This window comes from Pristiophorus japonicus, chromosome 9, assembly GCF_044704955.1.
Source record: "Pristiophorus japonicus isolate sPriJap1 chromosome 9, sPriJap1.hap1, whole genome shotgun sequence".
In the NCBI taxonomy this organism is placed as follows: domain Eukaryota; kingdom Metazoa; phylum Chordata; class Chondrichthyes; family Pristiophoridae; genus Pristiophorus; species Pristiophorus japonicus.
This window is the reverse complement of record NC_091985.1, coordinates 155,310,700-155,334,558: the sequence shown is the minus strand read 5'-3', so window position 1 is coordinate 155,334,558 and position 23,859 is coordinate 155,310,700. Positions and strand designations below refer to the sequence as shown.

The following is a 23,859-nucleotide window of genomic DNA, read 5'->3' as shown; positions in this document are numbered from 1 at the left end:
GTGTCAAATTTTTATCTCATAATACTCCTGTGATGCACCTTGGGACGTTTCACTGCTTTAAGGATGCTATAATATAAATACAAGTTGTTGTTACCATAATTGTAGCCTACAGGCCATGTTCATGCTCTGCACTTTTCAGGCTGAGTAGGAAAGCAAGAAAAAAAGGTACGAGAAATGCAGGAAGCAGTAAGTTAGCTGTAGGGAAACGCGCACATTCTTGCTCCAAGGACAGAAAGTGGTGGTTTAATTGAACCTTTTAGATGTCACATGTTGAAGCTGTATCCGTGGAAGTTATTCGTTGCCTCCACAACAATTTATTTCAGGGCATCTTTCATCAACCAGAATGTGATAAAATCTACTAGAGGTATATTTTGTCAATTTTTGAATGTCTCAACCATCTGTCTCAAAACACGATGGCGTACTTATGTTCTTATGTACGCAGCCTAGTTACTTCGCCTTTGCTGCAAGATCGTAAGTGGCTGAAGAATCCAATTCTCATAAGAACATAAGAATTAGGAATAAGAGTAGGCCATCTAGCCCCTCGAGCCTACTCCGCCATTCAACAAGATCATGGCTGATCTGGCCATGGACTCAGCTCCACTTACCTGCCCGCTCCCCATAACCCTTAATTCCCTTATTGGTTAAAAATCTATCTATCTGTGACTTGAATACATTCAATAAGCTAGCCTCAACTGCTTCCTTGGGCAGAGAATTCCACAGATTCACAACCCTCTGGGAGAAGAAATTCCTTCTCAAATCGGTTTTAAATTGGCTCCCCCGTATTTTGAGGCTGTGCCCCCTAGTTCTAGTCTCCCCGACCAGTGGAAACAACCTCTCTGCCTCTATCTTGTCTATCCCTTTCATTATTTTAAATGTTTCTATAAGATCAGCCCTCATCCTTCTGAAATCCAACGAGTAAAGACCCAGTCTACTCAATCTATCATCATAAGGTAACCCCCTCATCTCCGGAATCAGCCTCGTGAATCGTCTCTGTACCCCCTCCAAAGCTAGTATAGCCTTCCTTCAGTAAGGCGACCAAAACTGCACACAGTACTCCAGGTGCGGCCTCACCAATACCATATACAGTTGCAGAAGGACCTCCCTGCTTTTGTACTCCATCCCTCTCGCAATGAAGGCCAACATTCCATTCGCCTTCCTGATTACCTGCTGCACCTGCAAACTAACTTTTTGGGATTGAAACTCTTTTCCTAAAAGAGTTTCATGCACAAGGACCCCCAGGTCCCTCTGCACCGCAGTATGTTGTAATTTCTCCCCATTCAAATAATATTCCCTTTTACTGTTTTTTTTCCCCAAGGTGATGACCTCACACTTTCCGACATTGTATTCCATCTGCCAAACCTTCGCCCATTCGCTTAACCTATCTAAATCTCTTTGCAGCCTTTCTGTGTCCTCTACACAACCTGCTTTCCCACTAATCTTTGTGTCATCTGCAAATTTTGTTACACTACACTCTGTCCCCTCTTCCAGGTCATCTATGTATATTGTAAACAGTTGTGGTCCCAGCACCGATCCCTATGGCACACCACTAACCACCGATTTCCAACCCGAAAAGGACCCATTTATCCCGACTCTGCATTCTGTTCGCCAGTCAATTCTCTATCCATGCTAATACATTTCCTCTGACTCCACGTACCCTTATCTTCTGCAGTAACCTTTTGTGTGGCACCTTATCGAATACCTTTTGAAAATCTAAATACACCACATCCATCGGTACACCTCTATCCACCATGCTCGTTATATCCTCAAAGAATTCCAGTAAATTAGTTAAACATTATTTCCCCTTCATGAATCCATGCTGCGTCTGCTTGATTGCACTATTCCTATCTAGATGTCCCGCTATTTCTTCCTTAATGATAGCTTCAAGCATTTTCCCCACTACAGATGTTAAACTAACCGGCCTATAGTTACCTGCCTTTTGTCTGCCCCCTTTTTTTTTTTAAACAGAGGCATTACATTAGCTGCTTTCCAATCTGCTGGTACCTCCCCAGAGTCCAGAGACTTTTGGTAGATTATAACGAATGCATCTGCTATAACTTCCGCCATCTCTTTTAATACCCTGGGATGCATTTCATCAGGACCAGGGGACTTGTCTACCTTGAGTCCCATTAGCCTGTCCAGCACTACCCCCTAGTGATAGTGATTGTCTCAAGGTCCTCCCTTCCCACATTCCTGTGACCAGCAATTTTTGGCATGGTTTTTGTGTCTTCCACTGTGAAGACCAAAGCAAAATAATTGTTTAAGATCTCAGCCATTTCCACATTTCCCATTATTAAATCCCCCTTCTCATCTTCTAAGGGACCAACATTTACTTTAGTCACTCTTTTCCGTTTTATATATCTGTAAAAGCTTTTACTATCCGTTTTTATGTTTTGCGCAAGTTTACCTTCGTAATCTATCTTTCCTTTCTTTATTGCTTTCTTAGTCATTCTTTGCTGTCGTTTAAAATTTTCCCAATCTTCTATTTTCCCACTAACCTTGGCCACCTTATACGCATTGGTTTTTAATTTGATACTCTCCTTTATTTCCTTGGTTATCCCTTCTCTTACCGCCCTTCTTTTTCACTGGAATATATTTTTGTTGCGCATTATGAAAGAGCTCCTTAAAAGTCCTCCACTGTTCCTCAATTGTGCACAGTCCTTGCCTCCGATGGGGCCGGTCATAAATCCGAGTCAGGTGATGAGCCACACAATCTCGGGACCAGATGAGAAAGCACCACAAAGCAGCAGAAGGAATATACCAGAGTGTTGGCTGCTACAGTAGGGAAACCGGTCTCATCAAAGCCTCCAAGTCACAAATGACATCCTTTGTGACTGCGACAAAGGCAAACTATCCCTCCTCGGCCTTCTTGACTTGTCTACAGCCTTTGACATGGTTGACCACTCCATCTTCCAACGCCTCTCCACCACCGTCCAGCTGGGTGGGACTGCACTCGCCTGGTTCCATTTTTATCTATCTAATCATAGCCAGAGAATCACCTGCAATGGCTTCTCTTCCTGCCCCCGCATCGTTACCTCTGGGGTCCCCCAAGGATCTATCCTTGGCCCCCCTCCTATTTCTCATCTACATGTTGCCCCTTGGCGGCATCATCTGAAAACACAGTTTCCACATTACGCTGATAACACCCAGCTCTACCTCACCACCACTTCTCTGGATCCCTCCACTGTCTCTAAATTGTCAGGCTGCTTGTCTGACATCCAGTACTGGATGAGAAGAACTTAAGAAATAGGAGCAGGAGCAGGCCATTCAGCCCCTTGAGCCTGCTCCGCCATTTAATGAGATCGTGGCTGATCTTATACCTCAACTCCACTTTCCTGCCCTATCCCCATATCCCTTGATTCCCTTAGTATACAAAAATCTATCGATCTCTGTCTTGAACATACTCAAAGACTGAGCCTCCACAGCCCTCTGGGGTAGAGAATTCCAAAGATTCACCACCCTCTGAGTGAAGAAGTTTCTCCTCATCTCAGTCCTAAATGTCCGACCCCTTATTCTGAGACTGTGACCCTGGTTCTCGACTCCCCTGCCAGGGGAAACATCCTCCCTGCATCTACCCTGTCAAGCCCTGTAAGAATTTTGTATGTGTCAAATGAGATCATCTCTCATTCTTCTAAACTCGAGAGAATATAGGCCTAGTCTACTCAAGCTCTCCTCATAGGACAATCCTCCCATCCCAGGAATCAGTCTGGTGAATCTTCGTTGCACTCCCTCAACGGCAAGTATATCCTTCCTTCGGAGACCAAAACGTACACAAATACTCCAGGTGCAGTTTCACCAGGGCCCTGTATAATTGCAGTAAGACTTCTTTACTCTTGTATTCAAATCCTCTTGCAATAAAGGCCAACATACTATTTGATTTCTTAATTGCAACGAAGGTTCACCAGACTGATTCCTGGGATGGCGGGATTGGCCTATGAGGACAGCTTGAGTAGACTAGGCCCATTTCTTAATTGCCTGAAAGGGTGGTAGAGGCAGAAACCCTCACCACCTTTAAAAAGTACTTGGATGTGCACTTGAAGTGCCGTAGCCTACAGGGCTACTGGTCAAGAGTTGAAAAGTGGATTTTGGCTGGTTAAGCTCTTTGTTGACCAGCATGGACACGATGGGCTGAAATGACCTCCTTCCGTGCTGTAAATTTCTATGATTCTATGAATTGCTTGCTGTACCTGCATGTTAACTTTCAGTGATTCGTGTATAAGAACATCCAGGTCCCTCTGAACACCAACATTTCCCAATCTCTCACCATTTAAAAAATACTCTGCTTCTCTACTTTTCCCCAAAGTGGATAACTTCACATTTCTCCACATTATATTCCATTTGCAATGTTCTTGCCTGTTCACTTAGCCTGTCTATATCCCCTTGAAGTCTCTTTGCATCCCCCTCACAACTTACATTCCCACCTTTGTATCATCAGCAAACTTGGACATATTACAGTTGGTCCCCTCTTCCAAATCATTGATCTAGATTGTGAATAGCTGGGGCCCAAGCACCGATCCTTGTGGCACCCCACTAGTTACAGCCTGCCAACCCGAAAATGACCCGTTTATTCCTACTCTGTTTTCTGTCCATTAACCAATCTTCAATCCAGGCTAGTATATTACCCCCAATCCCATGAGCCCCAATTTTGTTCCATAACCTCTTATGTAGCACCTTATCAAATGCCTTCACATCCAAATACATCACATCCATTGGTTCCCCCTTATCTATTCTGCTAGTTATAACCTCAAAAACCTCTAACAGATTTTCCAAACATGATTTCGCTTTCATAAATCCATGTTGACTCTGCCCAATCCTATTATTATTTTCTAAGTGCCATGTTATCACATCCTTAATAGATTCTAGCATTTTCCGTACTACTGATGTCCGGCTAACTGGTCTCTTTCTCTCTCCCTCCTTTCTTAAATAGTGGGGTTACATTTGCTACCTTCCAATCTGCGGGAACCGTTCTAGAATTCATGGAATTTTGGAAGATAACGATTTATGCATCCACTATCTCTATAGCCAAATCTTTCAAAACTCCAGGATGCAGGCCATCAGGTCCAGGGGATTTATCAGCTTTCAGTCCCATTAATTTCTCCAGTACTATTTTTTTTTTACTATACTAATTTCTTTCAGTTCCTCATTCTCGCTAGACCCTTGGAAGTTTTTTTGCATCTTCTGTAGAGAAGACAGACAAAGTATTTGTTTAATGTCTCTGCCATTTCCTTATTCCCCATTATAGTTTCTCCTGTCTCGGCCTGTAAGGGACCTACATTTACTTTTGCTAATCTTTTCCTTTTTACATACCTAGAGAAGCTTTTACAGTCTGTTTTTACATCTCGCTAGTTTACTCTCATTCTATTTTCCATTTCTTGGTTGTGCTTTACTGAATTCTAAAATGCTCCCAATCCTCAGGCTCACTGCTCTTTTTGGCAACATTATAAGCCTCTTCCTTTGATCTAATACTATCTTTAACTTCTCTTCTTAGCCACGGTTGGATCACTTTTCTTGTGGGATTTTTGTGCCTTAAAAGGAATGTATGTTCGTTGTAAATTATATATTAATTCTTAAATGCTAGCCATTGCTTGTCTACCATCATGTCGTTTCCCAATCTACCTTAGCCAACTCTCTCCTAATGCTACTTAGTTTCCTTTGTTTAGATTTCAGACCCTAGTTTTGGATTTAACTAAATTACTTTCAAACTTAATGTAAGATTCAATCATATTATGGTCACTCTTCCCTAAAGGCCCTTTACTACAAGGTTATTAACTAACCCATTCTCATTCCACAATACTAGATTTAAATTAGCCTATTCCCTCGTTGGTACCTCAACATACTGATCTAGAAAACTATTTTGTATACATTCCATTAATTCGTCATCCACATTATTGCTGAAAATTTGGTTTGTCCGGTCTATATGTTAATTAAAGTCCCACATGATTATTGTATTACCTTTGTCACATGCACCTCTAATTTTCTGATTTATACTGTGCCCTTTCCTCCAATTAAATATTGAAAAGACCAAAGCCATTAGGCCTAAATTTGCAGTCGGAGGTTTCCGCAGGGAAATGTCTCCGATCCATCAATAAAATGCCCGCGTACCTGGTGCCTCAGGATCCACGGTGACTCGTGCTCCTGGGCCTCTAAGTGTATAGGCCCCTACCCCAGGGGCTCACGCGACCCACGATCACGTGGGCCAGCCCAACCAATGAAAGAAGTGGGATCCCCAAACATGCTTATGTGGATTCCGTACGTACAGAATCTCCATAAACATGAAAGGGGATCACATAAAAAACACATTTACATACCAAATAAATAAAACATTATATTTCAAATGGACGAGCGGGGGAGCGAAGGGAGAAGGAAGCTCACAGATGGAAGAGAGTGTGAGCCTGTCCTCACAGATAGGAGAGAGGTAGGAGAGGGAGAGAGGAGAAGTTCTAGACGAAAGGAAGAGATTTGCTCATGTGTGTCAACAGTCTGTCCAAGCGGATTGGTATCAGCTACTTGTCATGGTCATATGTTTTTGCTGCATAACTATTGAGTTATATTCCGTCTTAAACTCTGATTAAAGACAATATACCCACCATATTGGTTTGCACTCGAACCTGATTATTTAAAGTGACCAGAGATAGTCTTGGAGGTTATTTCTAACACCTTGGTGTCGTATTTGACCTTGAAATTAATTTCCGACCACATATCCGCACCATTACCAAGATCTCCTATCTCCACCTCCATAACATTGGCCGTCTCCGCCCCTGCCTCAGCTCATTCCCTGCTGAAACTCTCGTCCATGCATTTGTTATCTCTAGACTGGTCTATTCCAATGAACTCCTGGCTGGCTTCTCACATTCTACCCTACGTAAACTTGTCATCCACAACTCGTCTGCCCATGTCCTAACTCGCACCCAGTCCCGCTCACCCATCACCCCTGTGCTCGCTGACCGACATTGGCTCCCGGTTAAACAACACTTCAATTTTAAGACTCTCATCCTGGTTTTCAAATCCCTCCATGGCCTCGCCCCTCCCTATCTCTAATCTCCTCCAGCCCCATAACCCTGTGATAGCTGCACTCCTCTAATTCTGGCCGCTTGCGCTTACCTGATTTTAATCACTCAACCATCAGCTGCATGGGCCCAAACTCTGGAATTCCCCCTCTAAACCTCTCCACCTCCCTTTCCTCCTTGAACACGCTGCTCCTCAAAATCTCTCTCTTGGACCGATCTGCCCGAATTTCTCCATATGTGTCTTGGTGTCAAATTTTGTTTAATACTCCTGTGCAGCACCTTAAGACCTTTTGCTACGTTAAAGGCACTACATAAATACAAATTGTTGTCATTATTACTGTTTGACACCACTACGGATTTCAAACTGTACTGGATTTTAGCCCTCGTATCAATGGAACAAATCGAATCAGAGCGAGGGGGACTGGGGGCAGACAAAACTCTGCAGCAATTGGAAAAGGCCCGTTCTGCTGACCAGTTCAAAAGCCTTTGTAAGATCTATAAAGGCTATGTAAAGATGTGTTCCCTGCTCCTGACACTTTTCTTGCAGTTGCCTTGCCTCAGTGCAAAGACTATGTTGATAGTTGACATCATCATCATCATCATAGGCAGTCCCTCGAAACGAGGATGACTTGCTTCCACACCGAAAAGGGATGAGTTCACAGGTGTTTCAATGAAGGACCTAATATTCCAGGTAATGAACTTCATCCTGAAGAGTGGAAGATGCCTGTGCGTGGATTTTTTTAACGTGGGGTGGCCGTTACACACCAACCACCACATGGGCTCGACAGAGCTAGGTCTTGGACCAGTAGCAAGGGTCAACCAAGACGATTGGAGACCTACTCTGCTGCACGGACCTGGTGCGCACACATATCACAGTGTGGACAGGTCCGTGCTGCCCCTGGACCCCTGACCCCGAACTCACGCCTCTCCTGGGCCCAGGATGTTTGCTTCTTCACACACAGATCCAGCCAGTATAATTCAGCATGTTTCCGCGCTGTTTGTTGCAACTTGCTTTCGGCCACTCTCAGTTTAGAATGTCTCAGAGAGGGGCTCATTTCGTGGTGGAGGTATGCGGTGCGTTTTGCTTCAACATCCGGAACCATTTCCTCAGAGTATGTTGTAAACCGCGCTTTATCTTGTACAGTCTTTTTAACCATAAGCCAAGATTGCAGCTCTATGTATATTAGTTCAGGGGAGGTGGAATTGCGAACATAACTTTTTCGAGATGAGCAGTAAATTGGAGACACCTCCCTTGGCCTTTAATGTTTTTGATATTAATATGTGGGCAATAACTGTGTTTAGTGTGATGATTTCTTTACTGAATGCCATAATTTGCAGCATACAAGTGTCACAATCTACACTGTGAAAACTGAGCTTATGAAGAACACACTGTAGGTGCTTTGTACGGATCTAGTTGGTGCCAGTGTCCAGGCCTGGGGTGTCGCCGTGAAGCCTTCTGGCCGCTTGGGAGTGGGTGATGGGAATGGACAATCTCGCTGGGTGGGAGAGTTGGGAGTGGGTGTTGGGAATGCACAATCCTCGCTGGGTGAGAGAGTTGGGAGTGGGTGTTGGGAATGCACAATCCTCGCTGGATGAGAGAGTTGGGAGTAGATGTTGGGAATAGACAATCCTCGCTGGATGAGAGAGTTGGGAGTGGGTATTGGGAATGCACAATCCTCGCTGGGAGAGAGAGTTGGGAGTGGGTGTTGGGAATGCACAATCCTCGCTGGGTGAGAGAGTTGGGAGTGGGTATTGGGAATGTACAATCCTCGATGGCCCCTAGAGCTCCAGTAGTCTTTGCCCACCGTCGTTCACTTGCCCCACTCCATGGCAGCTGATGCAAAGCGGCCACATCTCATGATCGGAGCCAATTCTAGAGTTAAAGTCTATGGTAGATGAGTAGCTCGCCCTGTGGTAGCTCACTGATGACCCTGTCTCGTCACAAGCTGAACAAGTCCTTATTTTCAGAGGAGGTGCGGCACTTATACTGATGATCTTAACAAAGCCGGTGGAAAAAAAAGAGGAAACATTGAACAGGCTGGGGCTCTTTTCTCGAGAAAAGAGAATGCGGAGGTCTTCAAGATTAGGAAAGGTTTTGTGGGTTTATTTTTTTTATACTTTCTGGAATGTGGGCATCGCTGGAAAGGCCAGCATTTATTGCACATCCCTAATTGCCCTTGAAATGGTGGTGAGCCGCATTCTTGAACTACTGCATTTGATAGGGTAGCTGTAGAGAAGATGTTTCCATTTGTGGGGGAGACCATAACTAGGGGCCATAAATATAAGGTGGTCACTAATAAATCCAATGGAGAATTCAGGAGAAACTTCTTTACCCAGAGAGTGGTTAGAACATGGAACTCAGAACCACAAGGAGTAGCTGAGGCGAATAGGACATAGACAGGCGAGGCGAGTGTGCAAAAATTTAGCAGATGAAGTATAATGTTGGAAAATGTGAGGTCATGCACTTCGGCAGAAAAAAAATCAAAGAGTAAGTTATTATTTAAATGGAGAAGGATTACCAAGTGCTGCAGTACAGCAGGACCTGGGGGTACTTGTGCATGAAACACAAAAGGATAATATGCAGGTACAGCAAGTGATCAGGAAGGCCAATGGCCTTTATTGCAAAGGGGATGGAGTATAAAAGCAGGGAAGTCTTGCTACAACTATATAAGGTATTGGTGAGGCCACACCTGGAATAATGCGTGCAGTTTTGGTTTCCATATTTACGAAAGGATATACTTGCTTTGGAGGCAGTTCAGAGAAGGTTCACTCGGTTTATTCCAGAGATGAGGAGGTTGACTTATGAGGAAAGGTTGAGTAGGTTGGGGCTCTACTCATTGGAATTCAGAAGAATGAGGTGATCTTATCAAAACGTACAAGATTATGAGGGGGCTTGACAAGGTGGATGCAGAGAGGATGTTTTCACTGATGGGGGAGACTAGAACTAGAGGGCATGATCTAGAATAAGGGGCTGCCCATTTAAAACTGAGATGAGGAGAAATTTCTTCTCTGAGGGTTGTAAATCTGTGGAATTCGCTGCCTCAGAACACTGTGGAAGCTGGGTCATTAAATAAATTTATGACAAAAATAGACAGTCTCTTAACCGATAAGCGGTTATGGGGAGCGGGCAGGGAAGTGGACCCGAGTCCATGATCGGATCACCCATGATCGTATTAAATGGCGGAGCAGGCTCGAGGGGCCGTATGGCCTTCTCCTGTTCCTATTTCTTATGTTTTTATAGTATAGATGCATTTAAGGGGAAGCTAGATAAACACTTAAGAAAGGAATGTTGATACAGTTAGATGAAAGGGGTAGGAGGAGGCTCACTTGGAGCATAAACACCAGTTGAGGTGACTGGCCTGTTTATGTACTGTAAATTCTAAATAAAAGAAAATGAAATACAGATCACTTCAAGAACTGGAATCAGCAAGTCTGGTCTCTGAGCACACTACAGTCGATGGAAAGTTTGGCCAGTTCTCCGCCAATGATTCCACTCTCTCGGGTCTTTGACAAACTAATTTTTCGTCCACCTTTTTTAGGGCCTTCCCCAAATTAGGACAAGGACTTCACCCCTGAACTGCTTGGTCATTGGTGTCACTGGTAGGTTGACTCGGTCTTGACTGTTCCTGCTCCCCTCCCCATACATCTCCCCAGTGATTACACATCTCGTCTGCATTCGGTGTCCCCAAGAAAGAATTTATTGCACGGGCACAACTCACAATCTTCCACTTTATGGAGCGGTGCAATCGTATACCAACATTTTCTGCCAACATTTTCACTTCAATATGCCTTTATTTCAAAGAAAGGAAGAGCCGTCATTTATTCACTTCCCTTCATGCCCTCAGGACATCCCTAAGTGCGCAACAGCCAATGGAGCACTTTTGAAGTGTAGTCCCTGTTGTAATGCAGGAAAATGTAGCAGTCAAATTGTGCATGGCAAGATCCCACAACAGCAAAATGAGACTGACCAGATCATCTGTTTTTTTTTTAGTAATGTTGGTTGAGGAATAAATATTGGTCAGGACACCAGGGAGAACGCCACTGCTTTTTATCAAATACAGTGAAACATGTGAATTAGGGAACCTCAGGGACCATTATTTGCAGGTGTCCTTTTCAAACTGGACATTGTATGAAGAGTAATCCGGATGAGCCAAACATCCCAGGATTGGCCATCACCCCTGCAGTATTCATTCTTATTTTTGCCCTCACTTGAGATGGTGCCTAAATCTGGGGTCCTGCCAACAGGATGAGTGTTCAATACATTTTCTGTTTGTTGGGTTTCCCAGTTCATTGCCAACCTAATTGTTTTCCGTTGTGCAAAGTCTCCATTTCAAAATTTTCAGCTTTATTTTCAAATCCCTCCATGGCCTCACCCCTCCCTATCTCTGCAATCTCCTCCAGCCTCCACCACCCCCCCCGCCACCCCGCCCCCCCCAGATGTCTGCGCTCCTCTAATTCTGCCCTCTTGAGCATCCCCGATTATAATCGCACAACCATTGGTGGCCATGCCTTCTGTTGCCCAGGCCCCAAGCTCTGGAACTCCCTGCCTAAAACTCTCTGCCTCGCTACCTCTTTTCTCCTTCAAGACGCTCCTTAAAACCTACCTCTTTGATCAAGCTTTTGGTCACCTATGCTAATTTCTACTTATGTGGCTCAGTATCAAATTTTTAATCGCATAATATACCCGTGAAGTGCCTTGGGACGTTTCACTACGTTAAAGGCGCTATATAAATAGAAGTTACTGTTGTTGAGGGAAGGAGGAATGGGATCTGCTATGTGGACAACCTGTAGAGAGAGAGATGGCTGCTGTAGATTCGCAGTGCCTGGCAGATCCTTGCCATATCGTGGGGGGATTAGTGTCCTGCAGACCCTTGTCCGCGCCACCATGCTCCCTGTGCTGCAGCTTCTAACGTTGGAAATGCTGAGGGATTGGGAAGGGGACTGTTAGCAACTCATCAGTACCGAACAAACTGCTGGAGAATCATAGAATCAGCAAACACAGGGTATGATTAGTGAGCAGGACTTGGTGCAAGTTAGGCCACGGACAGCCGAGTTTTGGATCGCCTCTCCTTTATGTAGGGTAGAACGTGGAAGGCCAGCCAGGAATGCGTTGGAATAGTCAAGTCTAGAGGTAACAAAGGCACGGGTGAGGATTTCAGCAGCGCATGAGCTGAGGCAGGGGCAGAGACGGAAGACGTTAGAGGTGGAAATAGGCGGTCTTAGTTATGCTGTGGATATGTGGTCGAAAGCTCATTTCAGGGTCAAATATGCTGCCTAGTTTGCGAACAGTCTGATTACATAAGTGAAAACACGTCACGGATTAATGATTAGTGGGAGTCAGGAATTCTGACTATAATTCAAATAGCAGCTGCTGGTACCTCTTCACAGAACAATGCTCTTCTATTCAGGATGACCTTTTCCCCATCTCCAAACACAATTGAGTCAATATTTGGATTAACACAACATTTTCAGCACTGAAGTTGATAATAAAACCCTCAACAACTCTTGTTAAGAAATATTATACAACAGGAAATGTGAACAGTGTGTAAGAGTTCAAGGTAGTGCATTGTTAAAGAGGGCAGCCGGTCACATCTGAGCTCCCAGCTCTCCAACAAATGAACTAATTAGTGGTCACTGTCAACACAGTTTGCCTGTGGACAATAGAGATATGGAGCCCTTCTCCACAACAGTGGCCAGCGGGCACAGAATCATTCTTACTGGAAGGTACATAGGATTACAAGATCATAACCAAGAGATGAGTTCTATTATAGGGCTAGCAGTTGAACTGCAGCCTGAACACAAAGCAACCAAGGTGTTCTTTGATACAGTTTCCACTGGATAATGGCCCGAAATTTGCGGCCTACCCGAAATTTGAGGCCTCTTCGGGTCCATGCGTACGATGCACATGCGCCAAGAACCAGCATATGCAATCTCTCAAAATTTCTTTTGACCGATCGCATGCATCCCCGGGAGAAGGACATCCGCGCGAGAGATATTGAGCTATTTGCTCAACTCTTGCCCAGCGAATGTCCTTCAAACTCTTACGCCTGGTAAAAGCAAGCGTATAGCCTACTTTTACCAGCATAACAGTTTTAAAACATAGAAAAATTAAATGTTATTACTTATTTTTACATTAAAAACCCTGTCTATGAAGGCAAGTTTAATTCTAACACTTAATTTTTAAAAAATAAATTTTTCTCAAACATTTAATTTAATGCGATTTCTATTAATTTATTTTTTTTTTTTTTTAAGTGTTTTTTTAAAATTTATGTTTGTATTTTATTTGATTTTAGGGGTATTCTCATTGATAGTAATGGGAGCTCGGAGCTCAGAGTTCCCATTACTATGAATGAGAATACTACATTATGATTGGTGGTCTAGGCCCATGTGATCTCAGGATACACCTACGATGTTCCCGTACGCTCGACTGCGAAACTAGGCCTCTGACCGCAATCCTACGTTCCTCCGGGACCACAGGGTATTTTTGTAAAAATGTTTTCAGTCGGAGGCGTTTGCCCGCAGGAAGCCTCCGACCGCAATTTTCCCCCCAATGACTGTGATTAACACGGCACACAAATAGTGAAATCCTGATGGCATTTATAGGCAGTTCCAAGATTCTTCCTGTGCGACTATGACTTGTATAAAGGCTTTATTTAAGTGACGGCTAGAGGAGAAACCTTTGTTTTCATTCTGTGACAGTATATTGCCAGCTACTTCCGTTGTCTTGGAGACAGTATGGGGGTGTGGTCCAAGGTACCAAAAAGAGGCGGGCTTGGGGTAATAAGTGAAAGCTTCGTCTTCTAAAACACTGAAATCTTCCAAGTATTATTGTAAAAGCATCTCAGTGCAATTTGCATAAGTAATTTCATGCAATCAACGTCATTAATTAATTGTTCTGCCCCCATCATCAACATGATGCTTCAATCCACTCGAGCTTCACAGAGACCAGGCCCAATGGGTTCCAATTTACTGAGGAAAGTCCTTTTCTACAAAATTTTATTTGCACGGGGGTGAGGTGCGATTAACATTTTCAAGTTAGACCCTGTGGCGTAATGTGCTAGACAGAAACATGACAGCTCGACGAGTGCCACTTCAATGCCCTCCTCTGAAAGAATCAGTCACTCAACTGAGTGTGGGGCAGAACTTGCACCCTGGCAGTCCATGGCACTCGAGGTGCTGCATATTGCACGTGCAACGCTGTAGACTATTAGATCCCGCTAGGCTTATATTCTCCAGAGTTTAGAAGAATGAGAGGCGGTCTCATTGAAACATACAACATTTCTACAGGGCTTGACAGGGTAGATGCAGGGAGGGTGTTTCCCCTGGCTGAGGAGTCTAGAACCAGGGGGTCACAGTCTCAGAATAAGGGGTCGGCCATTTAGGACTGAGACGAGGAGAAACTTCTTCACGCAGAGGGTGGTGAATCTTTGGAATTCTCTGCCCCAGAGGTCCGTGGAGCTCGGTCTTTGTATATTCAAGGCTGAGATTGATAGAATTTTGGATATTAAGGGAATCAAGGGATATGGGATAGTGCAGGGAAGGGAAGTGGAGTTGAGGTAGATTGATCAGCCATGATCTTATTGAATGGTGGAGCAGGCTCAAGGGGCCGAATGGCCTACTCCTGCTCCTAATTCTTATGTTCTTATCTACAAATTATGAACTTCTATTTACATATTGCTGTTCACGCACTCAGGATATCCCAAAACAATTCACAACTAATGAATGGATTATTTTTTGAAGTACAGTCAACGTTGCTATGGAGACAATTTACCCCAACCGTTTGAAGAAAATGCAGGATTGCTTTTTTATATAAAAAGAAACTCAATGAACAGGCCAAAGATAGCTGATATAAATCAGTATGACACTCACCTTGCTCTTTTGATTCAAAGGTTCAATCGTTAATGAGTCAGCGCCAATGTCAATGATGGAACCCAACTGGAACCCATCCAGCGGGTGTGGGGCCCACACAGGCTTCCCGTCCTCCATGGTAGGCTTTACAAACTACCCACAATTCCCTGGTTGAAAAATAAAGAGCAAAACTGAGTTTACACTTTTTCTAAACACATGACACACAACTCACAAACATCAGTGACAATTCAAAGGCTATGGTGCCTTGTTGGATTTACACCTCGACCAGGCCAACATCCCCAGCATTGAAGCACTGACCACACTTGATCAGTTCTGCTGGGCAGGCCACATCGTCCGCATGCCAGAAACGAGACTCCCAAAGTATGCGCTCTACTCAGAACTCCTTCACGGCAAACGAGCCAAAGGTGGACAGAGGAAATATTACAAGGACACCCTCAAAGCCTCCCTGATAAAGTGCAACATCCCCACTGACCCCTGGGAGTCCCTGGCCAAAGACCGCCCTAAGTGGAGGAAGTGCATCCGGGAGGGCGCTGAGCACCTCGAGTCTCATCGCCAAGAGCATGCAGAAATCAAGCGTAGGCAGCAGAAAGAGGGTGTGGCAAACCAGTCCCACCCACCCCTTCCCTCAAAGACTATCTGTCCCACCTGAGACAGGGACTGTGGCTCTCGTATTGGGACCGTTCAGCCACCTAAGGACTCATTTTAAGATTGGAAGCAAGTCTTCCTCGATTCCGAGGGACTGCCTATGATGATGACACCTTGCTGTTCTGTAGCACATCCCACGGTCACAGCAGTGCTTCAGAGCTCCCAGCACGCGAGCTGGAAGAATGGAGAGAGAGAAGAGAGACTAGGAGGGGAGGCAGGAATAATCAAAGATAAATTTTCAAACTGAGGCTTTTGAAAGGGAGGAGACAGGGTGAAGAGGCAATGATGGAGGGAGCTCCAGAAACTGGACCATAGTGGCTGAAGCCATGATCATGGATGATGGAGTGGAGAATGAGGAGCAGGGTGATGCTGGACAAGTGAAAGGTGCTCAAGGATGGAGGAGACTGTGGGAGGTAGGGTGGGATGGTGCTATGTAGAGATTTGAAGGAGAGAATGAGAATTTTGAGTCTATCTTCATTTAAACTTAACTTTTTTCTTCAAAATCACATTAATAAGCAGCCAAAGATACGCAATTGTATGACAAAATATCTTGTGTAGCTTGAGAAACATCTAGCTAGCACCAAGTAGTTACTTTTAAATCATGAAAAACATCATGTAAATAAATAATTTTAAAAAATAAACGCAGGTTATTTTTGAAACACTGAGGAATATCGCTGTGACAAAAAGATGAGTTTGTTGGAAAAAGAGAGTTGTTAAAATTTTGTGGTGATGAGATAGTAATGGGTTTGGACATTTCTTACAGAAGTTTAACAACTAAATCAATGGAATAATGTGGGAAAACACAGCAGCCTACTTGTACACAGCAAGCTGCCTCAAACAGCAATGGCCAGAAAATCTGCTTTTTTAAAAAAAAATAGTTGAGGGATAACTTGATCAGGAAACCGAATTTGCTCTTCTTCCAATAGTGCCATGTAATCCTTTACATCCACCAGAGATGGCAGTTGGGGCTTCGGTTTAATGCCTCATTTGAAAAACGGCACCTCTGACAACCCAGCACTCTGTCAGTACTGCACTAAAATGGCAACGGTGTTATTAAAGGGAAGCACCAACAGCGAATTCCCACACCTGCCCTACTCCCAAGCAGCGCCTCTCTCCCAGCACCACTTCAACCCAACTCTCAGCAACAAAGATATAAAAATATTACCAGCCAGCCTGAGGCCTAGCTCAAAAGTTATTTAAAAAGTATTCCTGGCCCTCTTCCTGCATCCTTCATTAATTCAGCAATACTCCTTCCTTTTGTCACATGAATACATTTTGATCAACCATATTCCATTTAAATATTACATTCATAATTCTTAATGCATTCTTTTCAATTCTCTCCAATAAATTTTGAAGCAACCGTATTTTGTTTCTTTTACTTAAATCATAAATTAATGGCAATCCTCCTGAAATAAACAGCTATTTTTATTTAGTTAATAAACTTCTGTAAGAATTACCCAAGCCCATTACCATCAAATCGGCATCACTTTAAACGATTCTAGGTTTTTCTCAACAAACTCATTCCATTCGGATAAGATATTTACTCTTATTGGCTCAACATGATGTCAGAGACAAGAGAAATCACCTTGATGTCATGGGCTGGGGACCTGACTCAGTGGACTTCTATTGGCTTAAGTGATATGCAAGAGGCATTATTTCACAAACCGTCTTGCCTCATCTCTTCATACTTCTGCAATCTGTCTGTCTCCTCATAGTTCTGCAAAGTGGTTGACTCTTAACTGTCCTCTGAAATGACTAGCATCATCAAGCCAAGGGACCAACCCTGGTTCAGTGAAGAGTGTAGAAGAGCATGCCAGGAGCAGCACCAGGCGTACCTAAAAATGAGGTGCCAACCTGGGGAAGCTGCAACACAGGACGACATGCATGTTAAAACAGTGGAAGCAACATGCTATAAATAGAGCTAAGCGATCCCACAACCAACGGATCAGATTAAAGCTCTGTAGTCCTGCCACATCCAGTCATGAATGGTGGTCAGCAATTAAACAACTAGCGGGAGAAGTCCATGAATATCCCCATCCTCAATGATGGCAGAGCTCAGCACGCAAGTGCAAAAGACAAGGCTGAAGTGTTTACAGCCATCTTCAGTCAGAAGTGCCAAGTGGATGATCCAGATCAGCCTCCTCCTGAGGTACCCATCACAGAAGCCAGTCTTCAATTCGATTCACTCCATGATATCAAGAAGCAGCTGAGCGTACTAGATCATCATCTTCATAGGCAATCCCTCGGAATCGAGGAAGACTTGCTTCCACTCTAAAAATGAGTTATTTGGTGACTGAACAGTCCACTACGAGAACCACAGTCTCTGTCACAGGTGGGACAGTCAGTCGTTGAGGGAAAGGGTGGGTGGGACAGGTTTGCCGCACGCTCTTTCCGCTGCCTGCGCTTGATTTCTGCATGCTCTCGGCGATGAGACTCGAGGTGCTCAGCGCCCTCCCGGATGCACTTCCTCCACTTAGGACGGTCTTTGGCCAGGGTCTCCCAGGTGTCGGTGGGAATGTTGCGCTTTATCAGGGAGGCTTTAAGAATGTCCTTGTAACTTTTCCGCTAAATTTGCCGTGAAGGAGCTCCAAATAGAGCGCTTGCTTTGGGAGTCTCGTGTCTAGCATGCGAACTATGTGGCCTGCCCAGCGGAACTGATCAAGTGTGGTCAGTGCTTCAATGCTGGAGATGTTGGCCTGGACGAGGTCGCTGATGTTGGTGCGTCTGTCCTCCCAGGGGATTTGTAGAATCTTTCGGAGACATCGTTGGTGATATTTTTCCAACAATTTGAGGTGTCTACTGAGCCATACAGGAGAGCGGGTATTACTACAGGCCTGTCGACCATGAGCTTGGTGGCAGTTTTGAGGGCCTGGTCTTCCTCAGGTGGCCGAAGGCTGCACTGGCACACAAGACGGTGTTGGATCTCGTCGTCGATACCTGCTCTTGTTAATAGGAAGCTCCCAAGATATGGGAAGTGATCCACGGTGTCCAGGGCCGCACCGTGGATCTTGATGACTGGGGGGGGTGAATGCTGTGCGGAGAGGACAAGCTGGTGGAGGACCTTTGTCTTATGGATGTTTAGCGTGAGGCCCATGCTTTCGTACACCTCAGTAAATACGTCGACTATGTCCTAGAGTGCAGCAAAGTCTAAGGGTCCCGACAACATGCCGGCTGTCGTGTTAAAGACTTGTGCTCCAGAAATAGCCATGCCTCTAGCCAAGCTGTTCCAGTACAGCTACAACACTGGCATCTACCCAACAATGTGGAAAACTGCCCAGGTATGTCCTGTCCACAAAAAGCAGGACAAATCCAATCCGGCCAATTAACGCCCCATCAGTCTACTCTCAACCATCAGCAATGTGCTGGAAGGTGTCATCGACAGTGCTATCAAGCGGCACTTGCTCACCAATAACCTGCTCATCGATGCTCAGTTTGGGTTCCGCCAGGACCACTCGGCTCCAGACTTCATTACAACCTTGGTCCAAAAATGCACACAAGACAGCTTAATTCCAGAGGTGAGGTGAGAGTGACTGCCCTTGACATCAATGCAGCATTTGACAAGTGTGGCATCAAGGAGCCCAAGTAAAATTGAAGTCAATGGGAATCAGGGGGAAAACTCTCCAGTGGCTGGAGTCATACCTTGCACAAAGGAGGATGGTTGTGGTTGTTGGCAATCAATCCTCCCAGCCCCAGGACATCGCTGCAGGAGTTCCTCAGGGCAGTGTCCTAGGCCCAACCATCTTCTGCTGCTTCATCAATGACCTTCCCTCATCAGAAGGTCAGAAGTGGGAATGTTCACTGATGACTGCACAGTGTTCAGTGCCATTCGCAACTCCTCAGGTAATGGAACAGTCTGTGCCCGCACGCAGCAAGACCTGGGCGACATTCAGGCTTGGGCTGATAATTGGTAAGCAACATTTGTGCCACACAAGTGCCAGGCAATGATTATCTCGAACAAGCGAGTCTAACCACTGCCCCTTGACATTCAACGGCATTACCATCGCCGATTCCCCCACCATCAACATCCTGGGGGGTCACCATTGACCAGAAACTTAACTGGACCAGCCACATAAATACTGTGGTCACAAGAGCGGGTCAGAGGCTGGGTATTCTGTGGCGAGTGTCTCACCTCCTGATTCCCCAAAGCCTTTCCAGCATCTACAAGGCACAAGTCAGGAGTGTGGTGGAATACTCTCCACTTTCCTGGATGAGTGCTGCTCCAACAACACAAGAAGCTCGACACCATCCAGGAGAAAGCAGTCCGCTTGACTGCCACCCCAACCATCACCTTCAACATTCACTCCCTCCACCACCGGCGCACCGTGGCTGCAGTGTGTAACATCTACAAGATGCACTGCAGCAACTCGCCAAGGCTTCTTCGGCAGCACCTCCCAAACCCGCGACCTCTACCACCGAGAAGGACAAGGGCAGCAGGCACATGGGAACACCACCACCTCCACGTTTCCCTCCAAGTTACACACCATCCTGACTTGGAAATATATTGGCGTTCCTTCATCGTCGCTGGGTCAAAATCCTGGAATTTCCTCCCCAACAGCACTGTGGGAGTACCTTCAGCACACGGCCTGCAGCAATTCAAGAAGACAGCAAACCAGCCCCTTCTCATGGGCAATTAGGGATAGGCAATAAATGCTGGCCTTGCCAGTGAATCCCATATCCTGGAACGAATTAAAAAAAAGCCAAATCTAACCCCTTCATTTCAATATACTTTGGTACCAAGTTCCTTCCATAGGACAACAGTCTGAAACATAAAGACTTGGATTTATATAGCGTCTTTCACGACCACCGGATGTCTCAAAGCACTTTATAGCCAATGAAGTACTTTTGAAGTGTAGTCACTGTTGTAATGTGGGAAACACAGCAGCCAATTTGCACACATGCAAGCTCCCACAAACAGCAATGTGATAATGACCAGATAATCTGTTTTTGTGTTATGTTGATTGAGGGATAAATATTGGCCAGACACCGGGGATAATTCCCCTGCTCTTCTACGAAATAGTGCCATGGAATCTTTTCCGTCCACCCGAGAGAGTAGACGGGGCCTCAGTTTAACGTCTCATCCGAAAGTGCAGTGCTCCCTCAGCACGGCACTGTGAGTAACAGCCTAGATTTGTGTGCTCAACTCCCCAAATGTGACAATTACGTTGTTAGGCTAAGCTTTGCAGCTGATAAGAATAGTATCTAATAAAAGAGCCTGCACGGTTTCTCGTATTTGAGAAAACAATACAGCTTCATAAGAACACAATATTGTTTGGGAAGAGCAAAACATAATTCGATGCAAAAGCAATCATTCCTTTTCCTAGATCAATGTTGCCTCCTCACGATATCCCTCAATTCCTTCACTCTTGTCTCTCAATTCCGGTGATATCGTCTTTCCAGTGCAGTAGTTGTGCTTGGTTTCCAATCTTACTTCCAGCTTCCGGATTATTAGCTGTGCCCACTTTGGCACAGTGAGCAATTTGCCCGGATCCATTTTATCAATTCCATTTATGAACTTAACGCCCAACTTTAACATAAGAAATAGGAGCAGGAGTAGGCCATTCGGCTCCTCGAGCCTGCTCCGCCATTCAATATCATGGCTGATCTGATCTTGGCCTCAACTCCACTTCCCTGCCCACTCCCCATAAATCTCGACTTCCCCATCTTTCAAAAATCTGTATCTCCACCTTAAATATATTCAATGACCCAGCCTCCACAGCTCTCTGGGGAAGAGAATTCCGCAGATTCACGAACCTCAGAAGAAATTCCTCCACATCTCCGTTTTAAATGGACGACCTTATTCTGAAACTATGCCCCTAGTTCTAGATTCCCCCACAAGGGGAAACATCCTCTCTGCATCTACCCTGTCAAGCCCCTTCAGAATCTTGTACATTTCAATATCATCTCTCAGTCTTTTAAACTCCAATGAGTACAGGCCCAACCTGCTCAACCTTTCTTCATAAGACAACCCCTTTAACTCAGGAATCAACCTAATGAACCTTCTCTGAACTGCCTCCAATGCAACCTTTCCTGATCGCATAATCGTGACAGCAGAATCATTACTGTTCCTCGCCTCTGCACTCTCTCTCTCTAGGGCAATAATCTCCTTCCTGTGATTAGCATATCATGGTAACATGTTTTATAAGACACTTCATCAGGTTTTGAAGCAAAGACACAATTACTGTTGCAATGACACCAGCCCATCTGGCACTGCAGAATCAATTTTCTTAGCTGCATGAAACTTTAAAATTAACCAAAAATTTAGCATGAAACATTTTATACAACATTGTGAACTTATTAGTATCCAACAGTGAGGGGGCTGAAGAGCAGGGTTGTTCTCTCCGATCTCCTGGCCAATATTTATCTCAATAATTACTAAAACAGATTATCAGGTCATTATCACATTGCTGTTTATGGGAGCTTGCTGTGTGTAAATTGGCTGCCACATTTCCTATATTGCAAGTGACCAGACTTCAAAAAGTACTTCATTGGTCGTAAAGCGCTTCGGCACATCCTGAGGTTTTGAAAGGAGCGATAGAAATACTGTACAAGTCTTTCTATCCTATAACAGCGCTAGGGCAGTTGGGTTTTTAAAGAAGGTAACAGCAATAGGGCACTAGGGTTTATATAGTGGATTATTCTAGTACAGTGATAGGGAGCATAGTTTATAAAGCAGGATACCCTCGTGCAACAATGGGACAGTAGCGTTTATAAAGCAGGATGTTTGGTGCAGTAATCAATGGGACAGTATAGTTTATAAAGCAAGATGTTTGGTGCAGTAATCAATGGGACAGCGGTGTTTATGGGCTCAATTTTCCCCAAAGCATTTTTTTGGCATACTTGAAGAGTTACGCCCTAATTTTTTGGGCCTAAGTACGGCAAAAAAAAAATTCTAAGTTTCCCCGTTGGATTTCTTCATTTTGGCGCGGCGTAACCCGACCTTTAGTTTTGGGGGTGGAGCCTCGATCTGCGCCAAAAAGGACAGGCTGCCATGGTAACCGGGGACACAATGCGAGCTGAGGCTGCAAAGTGAAGCACACAGCCAGCTCCCAACACATTAAAAGAATTGAAAATCACACAGCAGCAACTTAGCTCCAACCCCGCCCGAAGGTGTCTCTATCTCTCACACTGGACAGCCTTCGGGCGGGCTTGGAGCTAAGTTGCTGTTGTGTGTTTTTTCAATTCTTTTGGTGTGTCCGGGCATCTTCTGCGCCGATTCCCTTAACTCTCAGGAAGGTTTTTCTGGAGAGGCCACATACGCTGGCCTAAGCAGAACTGGAGTAACTCTCAGCTGGCCAAACTTCCCTAAATGGCCAGAATTGCCGTAGGTGGCTGGTTACACCCACTTTGGCTGGAAAAAAAGCTGCCCTAAAAAAAATCATAACTATCGGAGTTACATTGGTGCAAATTGATTGAGGAAACTGTGGTTTTTCAACTTAGGCCAAAAAGTGCAGCCTGCTCAAAAAAAACGGCACAAATCACTGGGGAAAACTGAGCCCTAAAAAGCAGGATATTATGGTGCAGCAATCAATGGGACGGTAGAGTTTATAAAGCAGGATATTCTCATGCAGCAATGGGACAGTCGTGTTTATAAAGCAGGCAATTCCAGGCCATTCCGTTATCTCAGCTAACACTAACACATTGCTACTTACATGATAATACTGCTTCATGTGAACAGCACCAATTCTACATGAATTACCAACAATGACATTTTCCACAACTTTCCATTCTAAATTGCAAAATGGAATAGTCGCCTGAAGTAACCGGTTGTACATTTACTAAAATATGAAGCCACAGATCCCATGTGGTCTGCACTGTCCTTTTTGTTCTTGGAAACAAAACAAAAAAAAGCACACACTGAATCTGAACTAATATGTTCTTGTTCTGATACAAACAAATTCAGTTCTCATGGCGTTAGCTTCAAGTGCATACCAGCAAGGACTTCAGTGGGAAGCAAGCTACAACAAGTACACATACCTCTTGTTCAATTCAAATTACCTGTCTTGCACTCAAACAACAACTTGTATTTATATAGCACCTTTGACGTAGTGAAACGTCCCAAGGCACTTCACAGGAGTATTAGGAGATAAAACAATTTGACACCGAGCTCATAAGTAGAAATCAGGGTAGGTGACCAAACGCTGGGACAAAGAGGTAGGTTTTAAGGACAATATTGAAGGAGGAAAGAGAGGTAGCGAGGCGGAGGGGTTTAGGCAGGGAGTTCCAGAGCTTGGGGCCTAGGCAGCTGAAGGCACGGCTACCAATGGTTGAGCGATTATAATCAGGGATGCTCAAGAGGCCAGAATTAGAGGAGCGCAGACATCTCGTGGGGTTATGAGGCTGA

General features: G+C 44.8%; 1 protein-coding gene across 5 annotated transcripts in view; it reads right to left on the bottom strand.

Moving 5' to 3' along the window:
* Window positions 1-23,859, bottom strand: part of myo6a (myosin VIa) — a 265,925-nt gene that overhangs the window by 174,961 nt on the left and 67,105 nt on the right. For all 5 annotated transcript variants that reach the window (XM_070889988.1, XM_070889986.1, XM_070889990.1 and 2 more), the window contains exon 2: window positions 14,874-15,019. In XM_070889988.1, coding sequence (XP_070746089.1) covers window positions 14,874-14,990 — 117 coding nt within the window. In that variant the 5' untranslated portion in view covers window positions 14,991-15,019. The remainder of the gene's footprint in view (window positions 1-14,873; window positions 15,020-23,859) is intronic.